The sequence below is a fragment of the Hylaeus volcanicus genome, chromosome 3 (assembly GCF_026283585.1).
Source record: "Hylaeus volcanicus isolate JK05 chromosome 3, UHH_iyHylVolc1.0_haploid, whole genome shotgun sequence".
Taxonomy (NCBI): Eukaryota; Metazoa; Arthropoda; class Insecta; order Hymenoptera; family Colletidae; genus Hylaeus; species Hylaeus volcanicus.
The window spans coordinates 26,603,997-26,631,122 of NC_071978.1; the positions used below are offsets into that span (position 1 = coordinate 26,603,997).

At 46.3% G+C, this 27,126-nt stretch overlaps 1 protein-coding gene across 4 annotated transcripts in view; it reads left to right on the forward strand.

Moving 5' to 3' along the window:
• Positions 1-27,126, forward strand: part of LOC128873113 (mucin-2) — a 289,775-nt gene that overhangs the window by 210,024 nt on the left and 52,625 nt on the right. For all 4 annotated transcript variants that reach the window (XM_054116419.1, XM_054116420.1, XM_054116421.1 and 1 more), the window contains exon 4: positions 12,201-12,247. In XM_054116419.1, coding sequence (XP_053972394.1) covers positions 12,201-12,247 — 47 coding nt within the window. The remainder of the gene's footprint in view (positions 1-12,200; positions 12,248-27,126) is intronic.

Here is a 27,126-nt window from a genome sequence, read left to right on the forward strand (position 1 = left end):
AGCCCCTTTTTCTCGAAGCACCACTCGACTCCAGGCGATTTACGTCACAATTCGGGGTCAGAGCGAGCACACCTTAATCCTCTACCGTCTCACGCTCGCCTCCGTGTCCAGCAGGATATCGAGGCGACGAGCGACACCTTGAGCCGAGATTACATGCCGTCCGAATCCTCTTTTCTTGCCCCTAGGCGAAACCTTCGGGCGAGCTACCTTAACCTCGCCCCCAGCAGCCCCTTACATGTGTTCTCGCGAGAATCCGTGTGTCCTTTGCCGAACCTGTTACCTTCTTATGCCATTTTCTCCCTCACCCTTACCGTTACCGGCGCGCGAGGGGGTTGACATGCGAGAAGGGGCGGCCAGTGAATACATTTAAAACGGGAATACGATTACCCGTTCGCCGTTGGGGGAGATTTTTGTTGCGCTTGTGGATTTATCGACGGAAATTTGTGCCGTCGCGGAGGAATCTTCGGAGACTAAGAAACGGAAGCACGGCGACGAAGAGATGGGTAAAAAGCTCCAAGTAATACATGCTGTCGTCGCAAAGATGGCAATTAATATTCTGGAGAACTTCGAACGTCGTCGATGCCAGTCACGGTCGAGTAAAAATTTATACCGCATGCTCGAGCGACTTTAGGCTTTTTTGGTTGTCGGGAGGAGGTACTGGATGCGAAAAACGTGGAGCAAGTCTAGTTTCATCCCCGATCCAAAAACTGTCCAACGTCTAAAGAAGCTCGTAGCGACGAGGTAACAGGTCCTTGGCATATTCGTCGTGAACGGATACGCGACAAATCGTGACGGGGATGGACAATAAAGATATCTGGATCGTCGCAACGTATGCCTCGCGATAAAATCACGGGGTTATCAGCATATTCAGCGTCTCGCTGGTGGTGCAACGGGGCGAAAAATTGCGCGATTCCGCGGCGTTACGACTGACACACTGTACAACCCCCGACAGCGGCGCGATAATGGTATTCAACGGGGGTTGCCGCTTTTACGAGCGATTATCGCTACCCAGGAATCCTTCCACGGAATACTCAGCGCCTCGGAGGAGGATATCGCTAAAGAAGCTAAGATTTGGCGGCGGCGCCGGACCCGCGCCGAGCATAAAGGGAATCGCGCCATCATCGTAAACCGACTAACCCCCTCCGCTCCTTTCGTCTTCATCCTTGAAAGAGGAAAGTAGGAGAGAGCTGGAACCACCTCGACGTAAACTATCCAGCAACCGACTCTGATCGCACCCACTTCTCCATCATCTTCTCATCTCCGCTAACGCTGAAGTACCGTTATAGCGGGGAAGCTGTCTAGCTGAGGCGCGCTCAATGCACCCTCTGCGAATGCCCTCTCGCTATCGCCTTCCACGGCCGCTTCTTTCGACAGGGATCACATTCAACGAATTCTTCTTTAAACTCTTTGCCTCTCGCCTCGAAACCTTTGCGTCGTTCGAGTAGCAACTTTGTGTAGACTGGTCGGTAGTTAGGCTTCTTGTTGTCGTCGGGAGTTACGGATAGGTTGATAATGTCCTTTTAAACTTTTGAAACTTTTTGGAAAATCTTGAATTAAAGTGTCAAAGCAGTTGGTATAGTCATAACTTTTTATATTTATAATAACTTTCCTGAATAATACAATCTTTTTTTACCATTACTACTACCAAGTAGATCAAGGAAATTTTCTTCTAGAAATAATAACTTTTATCCTTCTGAATTAACAGCGACATAGCTCGATTACACATTGCACATGGAAAATATTCCATCCGGTGTATCCGTACCCCTTTTGATCTCCCCCTCGCGAAGGATCGCTACTTTCCACTCCTGTCGCAGGACCCGAGCACCTTTGTTTCTTTAGATTTTTCACACGCCCTTCCCTCTTTCCCTCTTCCGTTTCCCGTCCCATGGTCGACCCTCGCGATGCTTCTTCGCCAAGGCGAGGCAAGACTAAGAGTTTTCTTCAGTTTCCACACATGTTTCACGGGTATCAGCGGTCCCGGTGGAAGGATTTGCAAGTTAAATGGCATAAACGAACACTCGAAGAAGGTTCCTTTTGTCTTTCCCTTTTTCATCTCGAAACTTTGAAGTCTCCAGGACTGGTGCAAAAAATTCATCGCAGCGTGTCTTTTACGAAAATCAACATGTTTATTACTTGCACAGATTTAGTCTTACGCATAGAATCGCTTGAATTTTGATTTTAATACTTATAGCGAAGCGTCTTGTTTGAACGAAAGTTTCTTCGAAGTCGATGTTTTAAATTTCCGATCGTGGTTGTATCAGCGAGTCGTACACCTTGCTACGAGTACAAGACACACCAAGGTACCGGTAATGGCTCCTTCGCGACGCGTGTGCCTACTAATTTATTTCCCTATGAATATCCGAAAAGGCACCCTTTCCTTCCCGCGAAAACCAAGGCTGTTGTCTTCCAGCGCCAGTGGGCGTCGTATGACCGGGACATTAAGACATTGTTCCTGTGATTTACGGTCTGATTTGCATTCACGTGCCAACCGTATATCATGCATACACTGTGAACTAAGCTTTCTACCGGTTAGGCTACCCTTCCCTGGAATCTACTTTCGTTCGCACGAAGATGCTCGCCTAGGTGTCGGCTTTTTCACGATGGCGTGGTAGTGGAAAATATTTTACAAAGTAGGTTGTCAGGAGGATTCAGTTACCCAGCTGTAATATCTATGACTTCCAAGTTTCATTTGGTTAAAGATTAAAATCAGTTAGAAATTCAGTTCGTCAAAAATGATTAAGTGTACTACTGAAAGGCGAAATATTCTTTCTTGGGAAAGACTCGTATCCAGAAAAGGTCTAAACACTCGTGCAAGGACCCGACCCTCGAACTTTCTGTGCAGCGTGGTTTAGCGAGTGACAGGAAAGGCTGAAACAAAAAGAAGGTAGCCTAGAAGCCAGGGTAAAAAGAGAGGCCCGAAGAATATTAGCGTGAACTTATTTCAAGCTCGTCGGAGACACCGAACCTAACCTGCTTCGCTCGCGTGCCCAACACAGATCCCTCGTGTACCGAGTTGACGTACAAACACCCTCGCAGACGTTAGCTCACGTGCGAACGAGGCATCCTTTGCCAGGAGCTGAACAGCCACTGATGAACTTGAGTCATCGATCATCCAATTAGCCAGGCGATCAATCATCCCGCTGCCATTTGCCCCGAACCTGGGGCCCTCGAACCGCCGGATGCCTACAAGCACGGTCCAACATCCTTTCAACATACCCGACGTGTTCGACCCCAACACGCCGAATCCCTAATCAACCCTTTTCAACGCGTGCAGTTTCGGCCGAAACGCTAACCTCCCGCTCCGCGGGACGCGGCTACGCTTTTCCCTCTCGTTTCGACGATTCGGACGATCAATATTCGAAGAAATACTGTTACTTCGGCGAGCGTTAATTATGTTTTATAGACTGCGGCAGGATATCGTGGAGATTCGATTAAATCGCACCTAGATTGTTCGCGCTCTGGGCAATAGGGTGATGTTAGGGGTGGTCGAAGTCACCTGGAATAGGATTGCAGAATCAATATCGTGACAAAATTGCTGTAAACTTGCAAAGAAAAACTCAGACTCAAAACTTAATCAACAAATTTAGAATTAACGACGAAAGCGTACGGTGTAGATTACGGTACGCAAATATCAATCACCCTGGAAGTTTTCCAGAAGACTGACTCAGCCGTTTGCGTGTACCGCCCTCCCCTAGAAGATCCGCTCGCAAATACGTCGAAGTACGTTCGATGGCAGTCGTCGAAGAAGAAATATCACCCGGCATATTAACGACTCGCGACACACGAGACTGAGCACGTCGAAACGGTGTCTTGGCTTTCGTCTGGAACTGATAGTCCCCATACCCTTCTTCGAAGGGACTTCGTTAAGCACGATGTCGACGCGTTTTCCGCGTAAACGCTGAGGCGTAAACGTTTCGCGTTCGTTCGTTTCTGACTGTTGCGGGCGTGGATGTTCGATATACGTGTGCTACGTGATATATAACTCGACGTATCGGATAATAATGCGCGATATGACGCGTGAGTTGTTAATTCGCGCGTCGCGTCCGCTGCACATGACGCGAGCTTACCAGCCAAGCAGGCTTCCACCCCCCGTCGAGGCGCGTTCTTCGCTTTCTGATCGTTCCGCGCCAATTCCCGCCAATGGGGAGATCCCCACGGATCGCTGGGAACACACAAAAAAACGAAAAAACGAACAAAATTACCGACAAATCGACCGCGCCCAACCGGCACTTGACCCCCGAGGATATCGCTCTCTCTTTCGAGGGCGATTAAATACGGAATCCACTTTGTTACGGGGGCTGGAAGATGATTTTTTAATGGAGCAATGAAGAGCCTCTGAAGAAATGCGTTGAAACGCCGGCGACAGGTGGCTACGTTGCTTCGTCATGGAATAGCCATTTTCTGAGATTTTTTAGTCGCGGAACACTTCTTAACTTACAAGGGAGTATTTATATATTTTGTGGCTGTTTGGTTATCAAAGTGAAACACACAAGTGTACTCGAAGCCGTATTCTAAACGATACAAATTTATATGTTTGAGTGTAGCCAAAAGTAAAGGGTTTATTTAATTCCACTTTACTCGCGATGTTACGAGACGACTCGCGCAGGAATTTTGTCAAAATTTAATTTCTCGTCTCGCAAAAGCGATCGTCAATGAGGGAACAGCAATCCTTTAACGTCTGCGCGCCATATTTAATTTATGTTGATGGATCTTTACATTTCAAATTGGCTACTTAAGCTCCATTATTTTAAAGGCGGACCAACCTCCATGGTGCACCGACTCACGGCGCCCTTCAGGAATTGGTTGGGTTCGCCTAACCGCGAGGACGCTGTCTGCACTCTTCTCGATTTATATCTATTTCCATAATTTCCTCTTAGCTGCTAATTCGCCACTGCCGAGCGCTGCGTTCTGCCACCCTCTTCGAAGACTGCTGACTTCGAAACGCTATACTTGAACGAAACTTGAATATGGAATACTAAGACACCTCTATCATTCCCGATACAAAAGAATATCCTTCCCCATCGACCAACGAACGATTCAATCGCAACACCGGTACCTCGATGTCACCGAGACTTCAAGTTTCACTTAGTTCCACCTCGAGGCTGTTGCTCCAGCAAAGAAGACTCTTTAATGAGCTGGAGCTCCGTATGCGCCCGAGTACTTAAGTTCTTACGCTTAGGAAAATATTTCCTAGAGAGAAATGGCAACGGTAACAGCACCAACAAACCGTCCTCCGGTTGGCTGGCGTCTCTCAGAACCTGGTAGACAGCGTTGAAGGAAGCCAGGGATGGCACAGGACCGCCCGCCAAGCGCTAAGCCGATAGGCCGGGAATCTATGGAGTGGGCGCGGGAACGAAAACCTAAGTGTCGGGCGGAAAACGTCTCTTTAATGCTCTTAACGTCGTCACGCTACTTCTCCGCTCCTCCTTTCCTACCTTCACTCGACCGCCCACACAGCGCCGCTTCCTGCCGCGCAGGATAAATACCTGTCAACGTTCGAATTACGTCCTGCGCGGGAGTCGCACGCCTCGTCGCCATTCCCAACCTGGTTGAAGAGGAGTCGAAGGGTTCGCGGCTTTTTGTTTTTCGGAGATGTGGTAATCAACGTGATGGATGATGAATAAAAGGATAGTTTTCTCAATGCCGGATACTTTGCTTGTCTTCGATGGGAATTCAAACACCTTGGAACAAAGAGATTGGAAGGTTAGGTTGTGGGCTTCCAGATTATTGTTTAAGGTCTTCGAATCAATTCGTTACTTTTCTCAGCCCTGTGTTCCTGCCAATGAATATGGCTGCAAGAGAAGCGAGTAATCGGATGAGGAATCGTCGTCTGAAGGTCGTAACAGGTTAGACACTCGAGGGAAGGATCGAAGTCCGGCGTTGGTCGTTTCGTGCGTTTCCTCTCCAGAAAGGAGGGGTTCGGTAAACGCGTGCCTTCGACGAGGGAGTCCCTCCGTAACGGCGGTCCGTGTCACTGCGTGGCCCTGACAGCCAGCAATTAACAGCCGCGGACTCTCGCCTCTCTCGTCGTCGACGCAACGGTAGCGTTGCGCTAGAACGTCGTACTAGACGCCCTGGTAAATAATTGTCGCCCCCCGTCGACCGGTTAAGACACCGATTCGTCCCACACTCTTGTTTTCCACCTTTCTGCTCCGACACCCTCTCCTTCGCTTCCTCTTTTTCCACCCCTGCTAAACTCCTGCACGCCAGTCAATAACAGACCTCGATTTCGACGACCCGTTTTCCGATTATTCCAGATTTATTCTGGCTCTGCGCCTCCGCAGTCTATTCCCGCTTCATTATTTACTCCCGATGCTGCCTCTATCATTCGATTTAAATGTGGCCTCGAAATCGACTGCTCGGTTTGGAGTCCCTGGTCCTTCGCCATCAGGGTTCAATCTCTGTTGATGTTTTCTTGACAGAGGATCAACTAGGCTCGATACTTTCATTTGTGTTAATTGATAATTGTCTCAGCCACTTCTCCAACTTTCAACCAGCTATATATACCCATGATATTCAATGACACATGTCCTTGGAAAATTTCAATCAAGCGAGTCTCATAAGTGGTCCACCAAATAATTCTTCTATCCTCCCCCTTCAATCACTCACACAATTAATTCATAATCAAATTTAAAATTCATATCATCCGAAGACCATTATAGCATACAAAGCACTCCATCGATTCACGAATTCAGAATTTGCATGGGGAGAATCAGGGGTACCGTGGGACCAACACCCCCAGGGACGCCATTAGTGTAACTGTCGGTACATTAGCTCATCGAATTAAAAAAGCAGCGCCCTCGACTCCGCTCGCTTTCTTTTTTCGCGACGGGGCTGTCCTTATCGATCCATCTCAATTACGGAAGAATCAGGTGGCACCGAGTGGCAGCCTACACGAGGTGTCTGTGACAATGGTGTTTAAGATGATTACCACCCCGATTCATCCCCCATCCTCCGTTGTCGGCGAAGAGAGAAGGGCACACAGAACGGAGGAAAGAATATCGTCGTTAGACAAATGGGATGTTTTATCTGGCATTACGCCTTTTTATTTGAACGCCGATTACCCCGCCGATTACCCCTCACTCCCCCCGTTTCGCTCCCTTGTCGCAAGATTGAGGTAAAACGATTTGTAGACTCGCGACGCGGTCGAGTCATCGGGGATTTCCACCCTGCGAGATTGGGAATTCGGAGGAAGGTGAGAATAATACGAAACATCAATTTGCATAGGTAAAGATCTCCGGTGCGTTGGATACAATTTTCGTAGGAATGAAATAAAAATTTATATGCTACTGGAATTATGTTTGTCGGGGGAAAAACTTAGTTGTTCGTTTAGTTGGAAAAAATTTACCAGGCTTCAAGAGTACATTTTTAACTGTAAAGTCTGGTTCAGGGAATGAATAACAGTCAGAGTAGCGGATAAAAAATAATCAGAAGTGATCAGGTTGAAGATGATACGAGACAGAGTGGGAACATTTATAAATTGACAGTAGTGATAAGCATTATCCATGCTTATTAAAAGAAAAATAATTTAGGAAGATCTTGAAAATTTCAAAACAGTCGCCAACCACTTAAACATCTAGGAGAGTCACCGCACGCACCAATTTTTCCGTACTAAATATAGAAATTCTTTCGAATATCAAAACTAAACTATCCAGTTCGCGCAATTTCCACGATCGAAGTCCCAGAGGCGTGGAATAATTTTCCACCGGCACGAATCGAACATAAATCATATATCAGAGATCTTCTGGCCGCCGGCCGCATACTCCATTTACTTTTCATCCATCCAGCGTATCAAAGTTTCACGCCTACGAGTAATGTAATGTAACGCGCGCACTCGAGGGATGCAGCGTTTTGATGACGAGGTGAAAAACGAATAAACGAACGAGCGCGGTTCCCCAGCGCTCTCTCACACGGTCATCCTAACTTCGTTAACCGACAGTACACCGTTTGCACGGTAATCGTACGCAAAGGGAACAGGAACGGGACGAAAGGGGAGGAGCGAAAAAGATGGCGAGGCAACGGATACCGAACGATGGACGAAGAGACTAAACGAAAGGGGGATTGTAGAACCCGGCGTTCTCCACGTCCAGGGCTCTTATGCGCTGTTTAACTTATCCATTTAAAACTCAAACATGCGAAACAATTAATTAGTAATTAACGCTAGCCGGTCGTAGGATGAAGGAGTGAAAGGGAAGAAGAGTGGAAAGACGATAGGGCGTTCGCCTCTGGGGTGTCTGCACCGCCCCCGAGAAGAGGGTACCGGCTGGGCGAGAGGAGGCTCCTGCAGAAGCAAGAAACTTTAAAGTTCGGAACTTTAGTTCTGCTGTTAGCTTCTAATTAGCGGACAAACAGTTAACCTCCAGATACAGCTCAACCGTTACCCGAGGAAGGATAGCCTAAGCCCCGTACGCGTGGATTCGTTCTCGATCGTTATCGTGCACCTCTGTTCTAAAGGTAACCGAACTCCTAATCATCGACTAGGAAAAACTTGTTCGATCTTGTCCAGTAAAATTTGTTTTGTTTCAGTAGGGTGGTAGCTAGGTGGTGTAATAAAATAGTTCTTGTTAGAACCTGTGTTGTTATTGGTCAAGATTTTGTAAACGGTGCAACTTTTTCGCCTCCGAATTTTTATCTCAGGTGTCCAACTGCAACGCACCTGGGTCTCCGCGTGCGATTACCCCTGCAAACTTTATTTCCAAATTCGCGGATAAATCAGTGGTCATTACGCGTGCCTTAGCCCCCCCCCCCCCCCGTTTCTCCTCTTCTCAGCTCTCCGTAGAGATTGCCTGTCACTCCATTTTCAAATTGCCGAAACACCGGTCCGCGTTAGCGTGAAGCTATAACGTTCGATCGACCACGCTGCATGCGGGCAACCTTCTCTCGTTGAAACGACAAACGCACTCAGTGGCGAAGGTTTTGCACGAAGGGCACCGACGTGTACCGTTTTCCTGGCGCAGATGTGGAAAGGGAGACGTCGAGTTAGGTCATCGATGGTGTGAGGGTTTCAATATGCTTCGACAGTAGTTACGATACCCGCCTTGGACCCGCCATAGATCGGAGTGGATGCAGACCTCGTGGGTAGGGGAAGCCTGAAGGGGAGGTGTGGGGGGAGGTGGCAGGGGGGCTATCGTGCTGCGGTATCGGTCGCCTTGGTTATTTAGGAAACCATATCAAAGTTTGAGTTGGCTGGTTGCCGGCAGTGTGCAACCCTCCTATCGTGGCCTCCGCTTCTGGACAATGAGATCTCTTCCGGCCTCGTCGAGGTCGCCCTTGACGTTCGTTACCGGACCGAATAACGGCACCTAGAGCCATGAAAATGGTGGCGTATTGAATCTGCGAAGAGGACGACCGAGAAAAGACGCTCTCCGTGATAGACCGTCCATTATTCGCGGGAGGACCGTTCCGTTTGAACTTTTCATGTATAATGATTGTCGTTTGGTGGTCTTCTGGGCGGGGATGATTGTACGTTTTCGTGTTGGGGTCACGTGGATCAAATTCCATGCGCAAAGTGGGTAGCTCAAACAGGGTACTTGATAGGTTGAGTACTCCAGATGGCAGGAGAAAGTGCATCGGATTAGACTTGCGTGGTTTCGAGAGGGTATACAAAATCAGTCCCATATATATTCGTACCCATTATCTCAGTATGGATACCGACAACTTTATGTTGGAAAATTTTATTTCCCAAACCGTCAATCCCACCAAGGCTCTAGTTCCAAGAACCCAGACGACGTCACCGCTGTTCGTGCGAACAGACACGGCAATTAGCGTGAAAAATCTCGTAATCCAGACGCGTTACGACAGCGAGTGGAGCAAAGAAACGACAAGGGCGGGCCATTCTACTTCTAGTTCTCCGCTAGAGCCGCGAGTCGTTCGGGAAGGGTCGAGAGATTTAATTAAGGCGGAGCGACGGACAGAAAAGAGGAGTCGGTACGTCGTGTAAACTCGAGCTAGTCTCGTCGTACCGTTCTTCCTGTCGTAGCCTCGGGAACGAGCCAAGTCGTTCCTCCTTCTTGCCATTCTGGAAGATCTCTCGAGAACTCGTGAGAACGCTGCACACGTCTACGGTGTAGATCTGTTCGGTCGAGCGTGTGCGTCAAAGTTCGTCAGGCCAAACCCCTGATTTTGGGGCGTAGAAGTTTCGTCCGACAGTCCTGTTCCTTTCCTCGACATCGCACGAAACCCTTGCGCGGGAGCAGGGCTGACTTCACCTGTAACAGTCGTTACTGGAGAGTTTCAGGATCTATTTCATTCAAGGGTGGAGGGATAAATGTTCGAAAAATTGGGGGATAACAGAAGAAGGCTAAATTAGTTGTTATTGCATAGAATTATTGTAGAATAAAAAACTATCTGTTTGACGACTGCTTATCAAACCATCTACTTTTGTGATTCACGGGGTACACAAATACTTATAAGACACAGTCAAGTAGATCAAAAAGTTAATATATACCTCTTCCACCATTTTTCTGTTCCTATTCGGCCACTAATGTGGCTCCCACATATTGATATATATCTTGTACAGAACCTTCTACCCTTCTCCCAAGACTTCGTCGAGCCCCACAGCAATGGTCCAGCGCCGTGGTAAGAGAAACCCCGAACCAATCAGTTACAAAGTCGACGTGAAATAATTACGTCGACACCTTGAGACGTCAGGCGAGCACGGTGTCGCAACACCCTGCTCGCGTTCGTTATACTTCTGGCCATCGTCCTGCGGCTCGTCCCTCAGGCTCACGGTCTCGGAACAGCCTCGGCAGCATCATCTGTTCCGCGGTCGCGGTTTCAGCGTCAATAATTCGCAAAGGCTGCGGGGCAGCCTCTAACCGACTGATTTCACGCATCTGGCGTTTGGTGGTTTAGTCTGGCCTGGCTTGGTCCGCGCCGGTTGCACACGCCGAGAGCAACGGGCGAAAGACGGGCGACGGTTACGTGGGATAGCGCGGGACACACTTACGCGAGGCAAGACGATAGAAGACTAGGCAGAGGGTGAGAGAAGGGAGTTTTGGCGTGATAGAGACGGAGAGTACGGGCAGTCCCTGCCTCGCTGGCGTTGGTGGTCCCGTGATCAATATTCCTTACCCCCTTTGCCTTGGCTTACCCCTCCGGCGCGGTACGGGTGCCCCTTACCTCGTGGATACCCTCCTGCTACCCTCGCCCACATCCTCCCACCTCCCTACGGGGGTGAACCCGGGAGAAACCCCTGAAACCCCTCTCGCACCCTCGTCTTAATTAGGAGTCTGAATCTGCGGCGGACACGCGTATAAGGGTAGGCTGGTCGGAGATCGGAGGGAGGAACGGGGTGGGTCGTAGGTGGGTGTAGCGACGGGGCAAAGCCAGACGAGCGTCGTGTCCGAAACATTATTCCCAACTTTGGTACGATCGACCTGGCGTCACGGCCGCTGGACGATCCTTTTTATTATTCTCCGAAAATAAACACGTTTGCGCTTCCTTGTCCTTCCACGAGGAAGACCGGCTACGGCAGCCTTGCCTCGAGCGTGACATGTTTACTTTACTCGAGTTAGCCATTGCGTTACAAACCGTTAACCACAATGATTCGCTGATCCAGTTCGATCGTCACGGTGAAATCGAAAGGGGAGAGCATCGCGATAACGTGGAAATAATTAATCGTGACTGGAGGGTCGGCGAGCTTTAAAGAATTCGCAGCACACAGTCACGCCGATATCGCTCGAATCTTTGGTCCGTGAACGTATTTACATGCATGGTACATACAGCTCGAGTACATAGAGGGTAGGTGGCGGTGAGGCTGAACCGAGAGGATATTGGGGTTAGGCCATTCATTAGATTACGGGAATTCGGTGGTACCCCGTTCAGGGGCGAGGATTGGGGGTGGTAGAAGATGCGGGACTGGGTGCACGATCGAGTAACTCTGTGTGCATTAGTAATGTTATGAAGTGCTGGAGAAAATTTGAAAATTAGATTCAGTGAGAGAACTATTTCTTTCTCGTGGATGGAAAACATTTTGCTTGGGTTTTATATAGAGTTCAGGTAGTTTGGGGAAAATTATTCTAAAGGGGTGGAAATTCGTGGAGAAATCTGGCAATTTTATCGTTCTTATTTGGAAGTTCGAGAATATTAAAAACATCGTAGTTTGGTACATGAAGTGTCACGATGTTTTATCCACTTTACATTTTCAAAATATAGTGAAATTAAGAGCAGGGACTAATGTAACTTTCTTTCTGTTGCAGAGTCGACCCTCGCAAGGCGGGACTATCCCCGCCAAATCATGAACAAGGTAAGAGAAAATACACCACTCACCTGCCAGTATGTAATCGTGAGTAATTATTACAATACTAATGTTCAAGTTGTCACAACATCACTCTTTAATTCTATCATCCGGTTGCTCACCTAATCACTCAGAAACCATTCGATGGTTTAACAATAAAACTACCAAAATCAATGCATACCTACTTCTAGTAAATCATATTTCAATTCATGCATACCTTTCATCGGTATATTTAATTTTCTGTTTCAATAACTGTCACCACAATTTATGTGACAAAAGCATTGGATATTTTAAAACGAGTTTCAAAATAAGTTAAATTGATTACTTGGTAGTTCTAGTGGTAAACCATTGCAATTTTTTCCTACGTATTTATACCTCCAACGTCATGAGAGTCGCGCATGGTTACCAACCGGATCAACGATTTGCACCTTTCGTCAGCAAGTATGGCGAGTCAGTTACTAGGGAAGATCGATCCAACACCTTTAATCGGTTTTCATGCAACATGCCTCGCTCGTCGCGTGCTGGCACTTTTGCTCGCCGTTACTTCGTCGGTCTGGTTCGAGCAATCAACAACGCTTCCACGAGTCAAAATCCATTGATAGAGCCATAATTGCTCCGCGACCCATATTGTGAATGGCTATTGAAATCTAGCTGAACTTGTGCAAAATGTTGAAGTACGTACATTGTATCTCAAATTATAGGGAACGGAATCGGCTGTGCACAGGGTGATTCGAAGAAGTCGTTGGCTAGGTTACTTTCATAATTTGGTACTTTTATCGGATGTATAAAATCAATCAGGGATAGTTCAGTCCATAAATAACTGTAGCGCGTGAATTTTATTATATCTTTTAGGAAAGAAATTATTCTCTAATTATTCATTCTCGAACTAATTCGAAGCCCTACCGCGAGCTTAAAAATACCAATTCAGTTACTAATACCTCCCCATGCACAACACTCGCGTCTTCCAAGCAGCAGAGGCACGAGTTCGCGCGCGATACAATACAAACGCCGCGTAAGCATGAGATTAACAGAGAACTTTATGGGTCCATCGTTTCGAAAGTTGGCGGGCATAACTAAAATCAGAGGGGAAAGTTTTTAACATCGCTGCGCGTTTAGAAGTCGGTAACGCTGTAGCCATCGTGGCATGGGGGGTTAGATAAAGTCGTTCACGCCCTCGTCCGTGTAGGTGTTAACCTTAGTGTGCGTTTGTTACGCGCATCCACCCAGGAACGTGTGCGTATAACCCAGAGCCTCATTTGTAGGCCCTTTATGCGCCGTCTGCCTTTCCTCATTATGCATTGCACATGAGAAAACTAGCTCGGAATCTCTTTCCTTCCTTGTCCCTCCAACGTCGTCTGGTTCACTCCTACCACGCCCTCTTGCTCCTGGAACACCCCCTTTAGCCGTCTTCGTTCCTCCTCGCGTCGGCGTGCCCCGACTGGTAGCTTTGCTTCTTTATAAACTTTTAATGACGGCAAAGCCTAATCGAGAGAACGAGCGAGCATACACCCGACCTCGCTTCAACGAAAGCTATCCGAGAAAATCGACTCGAATCTCGATTTTCGATACTCCACGACGAACGTCGGCGACGCTCCGCGGAATCCACGGCAACGGCCGCGACGTTAATTGTTATTGATTATTTCGCGAAAGTCTGGCGATATGCTTGCTGTAGGTTACTCGATCCAGTTTGAAATGACCTGACGCCCAGTGAGATAAACGGTTACTGTTTTTATGACAGATAACTAAAAATAATATTCTAGAAGAATACGCAGAATCATTCAAGAATAACACGTGCGATCGTTTACTCCAAAACACAGATTGTTCAATCTAATAATAAACGAGCAATAACGAATGAAAGTATCAAGAGTATTTGCTCAATACTGTACATATAAAACTTTGTCAATGGAATGGATGACGTTCCTCTTAGCAATCACCTTTCGTATTATCCACTCGAAACGTACAGTGGCAATTAGTTCTAAAAACGCTTGGATACACATTGTCGCGTCGACTTGAACTCAACGCGACGGGTAAGATACCGTTTCCCGATTCCGTGTGCAAAAGTGCGCCGAAGCGTTCGCGATTTGCAACAAATCATTCAGCGTTTACGCCCGGCTGCCAGCCCAGTTAAATTAAACTTCTACCCGAGAACTTCGTTCTGCATCCGCCCGCTCCGAAGGCATGCGTATTTCCAATATATAGCGAACAGTTTGTACCTGAGAACTGCTGTTCCGAAGTTCGCCGGGCAAACCTTGCCGTGAAGCCGGTTAGTTGTTTACCGGGCTGCAATGGCTCCTCGTTAAGGGTCAACAGGTATTAACGCGAGAAGAATCTAGCGTTTAATATATATATATATATACAATGAACGAAACCAGGATTCGGAGCATTTCATCAAACCTGTCGTTTAATTTGGACAAGCTTCTTTGATAAACACGGGAGATATTTATAGAACTGACTGTGAATACATTTTGTGTGAATGAGAAATTTAATTATTGAATTTAATTTAATATGAATGGTACTATGTCGATTAACTAGATTCTATTTCGTGCAATATATTGTAACAACAAATTGTATTTATCATTATGTGTTCGACCCACTGTAGTCCCTTCTTACCCTCCGTAAATGGGGGACAACGGAAACGTTAAAACCTTCGACTCCTAAAGCACCATTAAACTAACCCTTAGTTATTTCTTCCGTACACCTCCGGAGCGTACATCCTGCTTCGCCTTTATATACGTAGTTCCTGATCGTTGGTTACGATTTCTTAGGGATAGCCAGAGGAAAATTCAAAATGCCAATTCCAATACTCTTAACCGTGATGTAATCTCTATTTTTCCCTTCGAACGATGACAATAATAATTTCTAAACGCTGCCTAATAAACAAAAACGATATGTTTGTCGAAACCAAAAATAATAAAATCATTTCACAGACTGATGGGAAAATATTGACTCGAGTAATATTGCGAAAAGTCACGCCGGGAAAGGGTTCTCGTTGCACTAGACCGTCAAGAGGGGACGTAAAAAAGCGGTTAAGAACCGCTGCTTTAAAGGAATACCGAGGGATAAAGTGTTCGGGGCGCCATTTAGTGGCGGCACTCTTTCATAAAGGACCTTAATAAAAATCCCAATCTAAACAAGCTTAATTTACGTCCGCCACATAATTACCTACCCCTGAGGCACGACCCCCGTCGCTCGTTCGCTCGTTCTTTTTCTCCTCTGGCGTTGGCAAGCCACTTCTGGTGCACCGCGAGAGGAAAGAGTCCTCCGGGGTAGGAGAGGAGGCCGTAGGAGGCGTGTGGAGGGCTCTCTGAAAAATCTAAGAGGCTTAAAGCATTAAAAGGGTTATATAACATTCATTAGCAACGGGTCAGCCTTTGTGAAATTTCCCTTGGAAGCGGCTGCACCGGCTGGACGCGTCGCCTTTTCGCCGTTTCCAACCCCGAAACCGTCCTCGCCTTTCTCTACTCCAATTCCACTTCGGAGAGAGTCGGTGTCTCGCTCGTTCCCTTGTTCCTAGGGCGTTCAGTCTCTCGTCTCTGGGGGTGCAGGATAGTCACGCGAGCAGAGTATCGTCCAACGAAGGGCGGCAGGAGGGGTGGTTGGTGGGAGGATAGAAAGCAACGGAGAAAGGGGTGGGAGGGTCCGTCTCTGATGAAGATGTCGCACACGCCGGGGACCCCGGTGAGATTACTCGGGTTAGAACCCGTGGACCCTGGTCAGGGCACATGCTAATTGCTTTATTTGACATCAAGAAATAATGTACCGCTGTTCCACGGCAGCCATCGTGCCGGGTACCCCGCGAGGAAACCAGAAACCCCTCGCGCCCTCTTCTCGGCTCTCTCGCTTGTCCCTTCGTATAAATCTCCGGGACCGGGGCCACCTTGGTCCGCGCAACTCGTTAAATCTTCTTAAGTTACGAATGGAGGCATTATCGAGTTGTTATTGAAAGAGATATCTCGCAGTTTACTTTACCCTTCTCATGGGGACGGTCTTCTTATCGATTGCTTCAAGCTTTTGGCTTGGTTTAATGGTAGCTTTCAACTGGTTTGATATACGCTCCCCCCTTTTTTTTTTTTTAAAAAGAAAAAGAATGTTTCTTCTCGTCTAATTTCTAATGTCAAGTTTACGTCTCTACTTAATATTTCAATCGAGTGAAAATCCAGCGGAATCATTTCCCTAGACAAACGATTTCCCGAAAGGACCGTTAGAAAAGGTGGCACGAGCCATCGCTTGTGCTCCCGTCGGGCACGGGCAGTTCACTATATAAATAAAACTAAAAGTGTCTGCATCTGGGACGCCGAATTCACGACGGTACGTGAGGTGCCTGGTCACCGAGGAGGAGGATCCACTTACCTCGGACCTAATAACCTTTAGTTGGGCCAATAACCGTTTCTCGAAGTTACATATGGACGAATTTGTATTCGAAATCGGCCGTATCAGGGGGGATGATCGTAGCTTCCAACGCGGGGCACGCGTCTTTCTCGTAAATATGGCCGTTCGGTTGGCCGAATGCCGTTGCCTTGCAAAAACAGAGGAGGGAAAGGGGGAGGGGGTCAGAGGACGACGGGCCGACAGAGCGTTAGGGTCGGTTTCGACGTCGCCAAGGGTGCATTTCATCTTCGAGAGCGTCAGCTCGGAGATCGATCGGCGGTACGTTCGATGTCGGATCATCCATCTTTTATCGAATCGAACCTGATGGTCAGGGCGATGTTTTTGCGCGCAACTTTCGCTCCTGTGAACTTTCCTCGCTGCCAGCTGTGCATCGGCGTTTAAATGATACAGAGGACATATTGTTAAACAAAAACTGTTCTGCGAACATTTCGTTAACGAACGGGTTCGTCGTTTCATTTTAGCAGGGAAATTATAAATTCTTCTGAGATCTGTTATAGTAACGTGGTATCGTAGTGTATTCCATCTAATACGATATACAATTTTGTTTTACTCTTAGTATACTGCCTAATATCAAAGACACAGGATACTCCAACTTGCGTTCTCCTTTCGTCAACGCGGCCAGAGATTGTCTGAAAGTTCGTCTCGCGTGTTAATATTTGAAGCCGCGAAAATATAACGAGATTCCAGTGATATATCTTTCATCACGGCTGGCGGTCAGCTGTCCGTTTCCACGTTCAATTTTTATGATTAAACTTTTCGCCCGCCTCGTACGTGCGCACTGATCGTGTTTCCGTGTTTATCAATATTAATCCGAGACTTGTCAGATGGACACGTGAAACCACTTACGGGGAGATTTGAAAAGTTCAGCGTGTACCTATGATGCACATTTTTTTTCAGAAAGTACAATACCATTCGTTACGTATCGAATCGCAGTAGATGTGACATCGGATCGTATTTAGCAGTAATTGCAAATGTATCAGGGGTAAATTATAATATGTGTAGCTCGGAGCAGATAAGTATACTGGGAATTGGATGATCCATCTCTTGTGGAAGTGGGGTCGAATATTGGACGTCAGGAGCTTACTTCTATCTGAACTTCGGCCTTCGAAAGCGTCCATCATGCCTGGACAGAACACGTTCCCTCAGGCAAACATTCGTTAATATTCACCTGTGCCGCGCGATACCATCCGTAGAAAGTTCAAACATCGACGGACGTGCGGGGAATTTTGTTAACGATTATCGATGCACGTGAATGCGTTCGCAACTCGAGGCTGACGTCGAGGAAAATGTGTCATCGTTAGCATGGCGGCTCCAGTTTCCATCATCTACGACAGGATTGAAAGGAAAGAATTAATTTGTGGATTAAGTAGTAATTGTTACTTGAATAGTTATTTGATTATTATTTAAGAATCGGACAGGGTTGGAAAGGAAGTCTTTGGGGTAATCCAAATTAAGGAGAATAGGAGGGTGTGACTAGGTGGTAGAAATTATGCATTTATTAGAAAAATGTACGACCTAATGCAAAATGAATTCTATTATATTTAAAAGAGATTTTGTATTCATTTTATATATATTTTTCTTTATTAATATTTGTCACGAAGGTGTGGAATCTCCTGTGGAACAATTTTGTACAGAGAATGTTCACCAGGTGTAAACGTGCGCCAAGGGCTTGAATAAATATTCCAAATAAGATTCGCCATGCGACCGCGTAAAATATACTGTCGATGCGGTTGAGACGATGACCGTGCTGGGTGACACCAGGGCGAACGAAGAAAACCGTGAAACCATGCGAAGAGAAATAGAGGCAGCAAGGGGCTATTTTTGTGGTTAGCAAGGAATAATTTAGGGGCGAATAATACGCGGAGCCCGTGTAATTTAGCCGCGATACCGACACCGCTGGCGATGGAGAGTGCGTGCTGGTTTTCATACACTCTCCTGCGACGCAGAGAGCGACGTGTAACCGTGAATCGAGGGGCGAAGACGAGCGGGGTGGCTCAGGTGTTTCGCTGGATAATAGGCGACATCATCCCCACTTCCGTGTCTTCCCTCCTCCTTCTGTATCATCGTCAAACCCTGATCGATGTAATATTCACGCTCGATACGCGTCCCAGCTTCTGTAACTCGCGACGCTTGATGCTTCTACGCTTTCCCTCGAATCTCATCAGCGTCCCTTTCACGTCTTCTTGAGTAACGTGTACACGGTTCGCCCCCGGGGTAAGGGCGAGGGAAAACTGTTTCTGGCCGGCATTGTTGCCACTGGGGGTCGCCGTCGTTGGTTGAAAATCAAAATTAACGAGCCAGGTGAATTAGACGAATTCGTAATTGATTTTGCGGTGCGCCCGGCGACTTTAACGCTTTTGTTGCGCGGCGAAATTGGAAATGCGTTTAAATTCGACGGGAAAATTCGCGTGAAAAAAATTTGACACGCGAGGGATGTGGACTGTGATTATGATTCTGATTTTTTAATGAAATATTAATTATGAAGGGTTATATTCATAAGGCTTGTGATAATTTATTTTTATTGTAACGATTCGTAAGATCTTTGGACCAAAATCGAGACATCTGAACAATTATAATTTTGCTTGTGCACGACAGAGAAGAAGTTGCCTCTTCTATATCAAATTATACCCTTGCTACTTTACTGTGTAAACCTATACTTATAGCTATGCTATATAAAAGTGACCATCGTAATTTAGGAAACGATATTCCTGTCTGGTACTGCTGCGCGAAGTAGATCTTCACCGTTCCATGTCAGACGTAGCCTCGATACTGTTCAATCATTCATTGCTAGCAATCTCAGTTCTACAACTTCGGGTAGAGGCGGAGTAAAAGTAAAACTTTGAAGTGCACACTTTCACAAATAATATCCATAGAAATTCGTCTCGTCAGGGAAGGAAAAAATAAACTTCTGTTCGTGTAAAATGTAAGTTTACCCCGAAGCAAGTGCCTCTCAGGTTTTATGTCCGTGTTATCAATGTCACTATGTGTTACTTCTCTCTTCAGATATCTTCGTCAAATTGAGAGTTCAATAATGTATATTAAGTAGAAATATCCAGTAATAGTCAGACACAGACTTCAATCGTACGGGCACCGGACGAACTTTCGCATCGATTTTCTCGAAAATGAAAGCTCATATCAAAAGCTTTAATCATCATTTTTTATTCAGTTTTATACGTAGAATTACACTGTACCACTCATCCCAAAATACTCGTGTCTAAGAATAAACAAGTTGAAAATATTCTCAAGCAAAGAGTGTTTATTTTACATTTGAACGTAAACCAACTCGACAGCAGTCTATTCACCGTGATTGGCGAATAACAATCGCTGTGGTAGCGCGAGCGTCGTTTTAAACATCGTTACCAGGGTGTCGCTTACACGGTCGGATTTGTGTATCCGTCGCTCGCGGTAAACACTCTCTTTTGTTGGTCGTCGGGAGTTAAGCCGAGGTCTCCCATTAGCGCCCGGCCAGAATTACAAAAATAACACTTGTCCCTGCAACGGAGACCCACTGGTAGCCCGGTGTAGTTAAGTAAAATTAAGCTAAAATTTCCGTCGAGCCGCGATGTATATTCAACCCCTTTTCCGCTGGCTCTCTCGGCCGCTGGCCAGGGACAACCCCTGCCAACCCTCCTCCCCTCCCCCCCTGTTCCACCTCGTCAACGTCCTGAACACTCGCGCGCCTCACTTTCCTCGTATACGTTACACTTCACGCTGCCCCTTTCTGCCACGTCGGCATTAAATATTTACCTTTCAATGAATATGCAAATATAATTATTTACGCGCAATTTAGACGTTTTTACGCGCCTCGCGCGTCCGCTACGGTCGGTTCCTCGACCGTGGACCATTTTCAGGGCAAAGAAACGACCGTGAAGGACGCACGAGCCTCGCCCGAGCGTGTAATTTCACCTCTTTTCACGATTGCGCTTTCGTTAATTGCCATGTTTACAGGACGCGTCAGTGATTGCTAGACTGGGGATTTTATGCATTTATGGTCGCGTAACGCCAAATGGGGTGGATTGCTGGTTTTTTAGCTTCTGCGGAAAATTTCATTAAGTTTTCTTGTAGATTTTTGTTCGATAGATTTTCCTTGTTGGGTGACTTTTAAATTCACCCACTTGAGATAAGTTGTAGGTGCGTTATAGAAATTTCCATTCTTCAAGAGTGGATGTTGACATTACCAGAAAACATTGGAAAAATAATTTTGAAATGTCCATATCTCTGTCGTAGACTTATCTTTGTCTGACCATCGTTCTCCGTGGGATTAACCTTTAACGTTAATTATCTAGCCAGGCTTTCTCAGGATGGAGAGGCAGGTTGAGGCGGCATCAAAGAACCAAGTGTTTAGCTGCAATATCTTTCCAGCGGCTGCACATCGGTGACCAGAAAAGGGGGTTTAGAGGGATCCAAAAGAGGGTGAATGGAAGGGGTCGAGGTGGTGATTCGTGGTTGGCGAAGAAACCGGAGGAGCCACCTCTGGCCCTCTTTAAGAACCGTCTACTATCTTTTGCCCTGCCTCTCTCTTTCTCCCTCCCTCCCTCCCCCCCCTCTCTCTCTCTCTTTCTCTCTCTCTGCTTCCCATCAGTTCATTCAAAGTTACTCGGGCTTGAGCCTGGTAGGCGAAATTAAGGAAGTGTGAACATGCTTCCAAATAATCGATACTGATAAACTTGCCTCGCGTATCTTGTCGTGGTACATTCCGATTAGTCTGTTTATTCACAGATGAATAAAGAGTCAACTTCGAGTCGTAATTAGGCAACAAGGATGAACAGATAGCTACAAGAAACTTTGTGTGATTGAAGTCAGGTGATATCAGGATTCTTTCGTCACTAATTGGCACTTATATCGTGTTAGTTTGAAAGATAATAATTATCACTTTTCAATCTCCATTTCTGATATGCAAAAGCGAAAGTGTTACGAATTGTGGTTTAACGATTCCAAATTATCGACGAAACGTTATCGCCCTTCTTCGAATAACACGCTGTAAATTTTTAAGTCGTCTCCCTGAAACTGTAACTACGACCAGTCTTCGTATCTCCGGCCGGAATAGCTCTGATTTAGAGTTCCGTAAGTACCAATAAGTTTTCCACGCAAAATATACCCGGTCGCCTTAATGGAACAGTAGTAAGAAACTGGAAGAAAAATATCCTTATTGAAAGGAATCACCGAGGAGACTATCAGGAGCGGGAGATATTGCGCGTACCGCTCGGTCGCGGGGTGGTTGGAACGAAAACGACCAGAGGAGAGAACCATAAGCAGCCATCCTCGGAGGCCCTGTCGTGCTTTAGCCCGATGTCGTAGCCAATATCGCGAGGAAAGGATACAAACGACTCGAAATAGACCTTGAAAATAGATTCGGGACCGATCGCGTAGCCAGGGAGAATAAGCGATCGATATGAATTGCTCCATCCGGCGACGCCGTCGTCGTCGTTGGCGTCTTCGTCGCTGGTCGTACCGAAAGAGGAGCGCCACTCGTGAAAAGTTTGTTCGCAAATAACGTATGCATCGCCAGCCCCGGGGATATTCCGCGCGAAGACACGTTGGGGTCCCGAACGACGCGGTCCGCGAAATTTTTACCGCCGTCCACGCCGCGAAATTCTCTGGAGAAATGAAAATTTGAAAAGCATACGTCCGTTCCGACGCTTCACGCCGGAATTGCTTATTTATTTGCCGCTGGAACTCTGGCTGGAAATTAGCGTGGAAGTTTTAGATTGGATGCCGTCTTGGAGCGTGCACACGTTTCGAATAATCGTGGAGGGTGTATCAGGGGTAGGAAATGAACGTACTGTTCTCGAAAATGGTGCGTAAAATTTCGTGGCTACTCTCATAGGGGACGATCCAGTGCAAAGGGTTCATTTTACTAATAAACTAATTACAGCGTCGAAACGAATCAATTCACCTCGAGTAATCCCTACACAACGGGATGAGATAATAATCGACACCTCTCGAGGAGGTTTCACCCCACCCAAGAGAGGGGGTGTAGTTCCGTCGGGGTCCAGCCGTTAATGCTTCGACTACGATGATTCGCGCGTCGTTAACATCCTCTAGGCAGAAACGGCCGACATCCAACGGGCGAACAATTTCAGGCGCGAAGAACGAGAGAGCAACGAAGGGAAAATGTATTCGAGAGTTTCCAATTTGCGGTTGTGGCTGTTAGAACAGAACGTAGACGAGGGGGCGGTCGGTCGGCACCGAGAGGGTCGAGGTGGAAGTAGGAGGTGGCGACGGGTGGTTCGAGGCTCTATTATGGTAATTATATGATAAATACAACAAGGCCTTAGGCGGTGTCTCCTCTCTCGACTCCCCGTTTCGCCATCGCTCGGTTGAGGGGGTTCTCTTTGGAGCCGCGAACCGGAGAGTCCTCTTCTTCTCCATCGGTGGCAGGAATCTCGCACTGCTCACGACTCCGTCTCTTCCTCTTCGAGGCATGTCGTTTTCCCTCCTCCCCCATCTGCTGCTTCTGCGTCTCCTTTCGTTCCTTTCAGTCGTCTCGAGGTTTCCTGCGCGAGCACCGGCGGTTTCGTTTAAAATACGCCTCCTCTCTTGACGGAATGCAATTAATCTTACTCCCTCTCGATCTCGCTTTCGCGTGGTGGCTCCCGTCTGCCGAAAGGGATGAGTAGCGCGGCCTGGAAGAAGTGTTACCGGCTTAATGAAGTACGACTTCTGATGCATGCGTGCGCGAGAAAGACGAGTGACGGCTCGAGGGGTGGCTGGGGGTAAGACACAACGGCGAAAAGAGAAAGAAGCAAGGAGAACGACTCGACCGGAAATCCTGACTAAACATCCGCTTTCATTATCGCGCTACGTTTACCCGGGGACATCTTAAGAGATAAGGAGGGAGCGAATTAGACAAGTAAGTTACGCTGTTTGCCCTCCCATCCTTAAGTTGCGGTGAGTTCTTTCAGAGGTTCCTTTATTGAAGGGCTTGTCGAGGATGGCGGTCTCGATTATCTGCACGGGCCTTCAGGGATGAATTTTATTGTTTGAGTATTATTTTTTATATAGTCGAATGATGTTGGTGAATGATGTTTGTTCATAATTACCTGTTGAATGCATGGGGGAAGTCGAATATCTTATAGGACACTCTGTGAATGAATCCGAGAGAAGATAAATGTCGAAGTATCATTCAAGTAACCAAAACATCGAATCGTACGATCCTTAAAATAAATTTTTAATAATTATCGAAAACTTCTAAAATTCGAACTCGACATCTTTGCGTTTGAGTTGTAGAGTCGTGGCACCATTCGAGTACGATATAAGCGCATTTAAGCCTCTACACGGTCGTAAACGAATATCCCTCGTCGCCGCGCGTACCGTGCTCCGAGAAAGACGAATCGCCGGGGTAGATACGCGCGGTGGAGTCATTATAAATAGTCATAATTACAAGAGTCGCGCGTGCTTAATTCAATTAGGCTGATTAACGTTGTACGTTGCAACTTCTCCCCGGTTTCGCCCTTCTGGCTGGCGCGGGCGAGCATCAGCAGCCAGCGAGAGCTCACGGTTTCTGGCTTGGCGCTCGGGGGTGCGCGCGGCCGTGCAGAGCGCGTAAAATATACCCCGTATCCTGGCCAGGATCCCAGGACCACGGCGCCACGGTATTATGCTTATGCATAGACAAGTTATAGCACGGTTAATATGATTATCTCTTCGACGAGAGGTAAAGCGTGTTAAAGAGAAACGGAGAGGGAAAAGGGAACGAGACGTTGCGCTGTCCAGGATCTGGTTCCATCGCGTCGAACCGACGAGTTAGGACTGTATGCATACATTATGCATGCATCACGGAGGGGGTGGTATAAAATTCCCATTCTCGTCCAGTGCCAGTTACGCCAGATGTGGGTACCAGGGCCGATTTTTCGCGCGCCACGGCGACATCGCTCCAAGGGGTGTTCACGGTTAAATTAATTTCGGGAAACATTCTTTACGGTGCCCGTAAAGTTTGAAACTACGGCTCGCCGACGGAACGGTCGACAATTTTGTGGAAAAACGTTCGCCCGTGACCCGACGTGACGGGGCTGCTGTTTTCCCTGAATTCTTTCATCGGGAGATTTTATTTTACTCGAGTCGCTTGCGGGGTTCGGGCGATCCGATTTTATATCGACGAAAGAAAATTATGTGGTTCGTTTGGACTTATGAAATTTTGTTTGAAAAAGTTATTTAAATTAGTAAAAAATGTTTGCTGCAAGATTTTAATCTGTTGTGTGATTGAACCAACAATACGGAGGTCGTTATAACTCATAATTGAGACTGCACTGAAAACAGATGTTCAATTATTATAATTTACCTAAATCATCCACAAATACTTTAACAGAAAAAAGAATGTTTACGTATGTTTATCAGTGGAGGAACTAACGAGCTGTTCCTTTTTCCGCGAATCACTCCGTAGTCGCAGACTTCATCGAAAACGTCAGCTGGCATCAATTCTTTCGATCGTAAAAATTGATCTGAAAGTCATGATGGGCCAGGCAATAAAAAAAAAAGGCATTATTAATAGCCGCTCGATTCGGGACCAAATAGAACATGGCGAGGAAAGGGGGACGACGAGGGATAGAGAGCAAGAGTCGTTGGATTTGTCACGGCGCGGATCGAATCCGAATAAATTAGCCCCGCCGCAGGAACGCGGACGAGATATAAAATTTTGAATATGAATGGACGGTTTTGCATTCGTAATGAGCTCTTATTCCGGAAACAAAGCACAGCTGACGAGAACATATGTAGATGAAGGCGGCCACGAGGAGCTGGAGACCCATAATATCCCTCAACGTTCGAAGATTCGTTCAAGGAGGCCTCAGGCGTTCGTTTTCCCCGTCTGATCGTACTCTAATAAGTTTATTGTTTCGAATCGTTGTGTTTGGACGTCTGAAGTAAGTGGTACTTGGTTTCAATACCGCGTGATTGTCAGTATTCTAATTCAAATGAAAATTCTTTAATTTATACTTAACCAGAGAACATTTTTTAATAGTTCTGCTATGTTAATTTCCACTCAATAATTTTAATTTCGATTATTTCTAGTAATATATTGAAATGAATAAATTACTCGAAAATAAAATTCATTCTAGCTCGTATAAACTCAATATATTTTCTGTAGTTCGCCTTTTTAAAGTCACGTTTGCTCGAACTTCTCGACAACTTGCGAAGCTTACAAAACAGAAGACACTATTATAATATCAACGATGAAATGAAGGGGCTGAGAAAGCGAGGTCTAAATCGCCATGGTTCCTCGACTACGTCGCAAAGCACGCTCTGACAGGGGATATGAGAGACAGGAAGAGTGAGATCGAAAAGGGAACAAGATAGACAGGACGGAAAAGATGAAGCTCGAGAGAGAAGGGGTCTCTCATCTCGCCTATCCCTTCTGTTAAACTCATCACCCAGCGGTAATTCCATCGATGCTTTAAGGATGGGTGCAAAGTCTGCTTAAGAGACGGATCCCTGTCTGTGATTTAACACAGCGGCGTTCGCCAGAAATGTTATCTTATGCTGTTGAATTCGGTATCATTGAATTACTGTATCTTCGCATCGTCGGGGATTAAAACGCCTTTTAATTAAATTTCGGCCTTGACTTAGAAAAAGAATAATATATCTATTATAGGATAATATATTTTGAAATTCAAATCTATTTACCTCTGACAATTTTATTTGTGTTACAGAGAACATATATCGACTAAAATTGTTAGACGATACCTAGATTAGGCGCGCATCTATTTACGTGCAACAATAGATAGTCCCAGATTAAAGGTAACGCCGAATCCTCTTTGTATAAACACACCAGTCGACGTTTAATGCCACCCCGTTGAATATTCCGTCGAATGGACCTCGATATTGAATTGGCTCCTGCTTAATTGTAACCTTGCTCATCGCGAGGGTCCCATTCACTTGTAAACGACATCTGCATAATTTTTACATTGCCTGTCGTGTAATCGATTTGAATACCGCCGGTGATACCCACTACCTTCTTTAATCGATTCGAATCCGCGTCGCTTCTGTCCCTCTTTACGTCGATTGTTTTAGTTTGAATTGCTAAGTAACCATCTCGACCAGCGAAAATCGATAACAATAATAACCGACAACACGTAGATTCGAAAACGTATTTAAAAACGTTTGAAAGTGTACGAATCAAATTTACCAGTTTTGGTAATTTTAATACCAATAATTATTATTCCACGCGCAAAGCTTTTTTATTAATAAAAATAATAATATTTTCATACCTCAGTTGAAAGCAATGAAAACGAGACAGCTACGAAAAAAAGGTTGTCCATTTTTAGGAAACGTTATTTTAATCTCTCGACGTTTCCACGAGTGACGGTTACACGTCCATAACCCACCGTTTCATAAAGAGACTATATTTGTCCAATTTCCCGTTTTTCCACCCGCTCGATTTTCAACCATCGAACTCACGAGTGGATACGTTTGATCTTCCACCTGCCTCCGGTAAGCGCTACCTCATCCGCCCCAAGAGATTAATACACAAATTTACCCGAACGAGCATTAATTTTATCAAA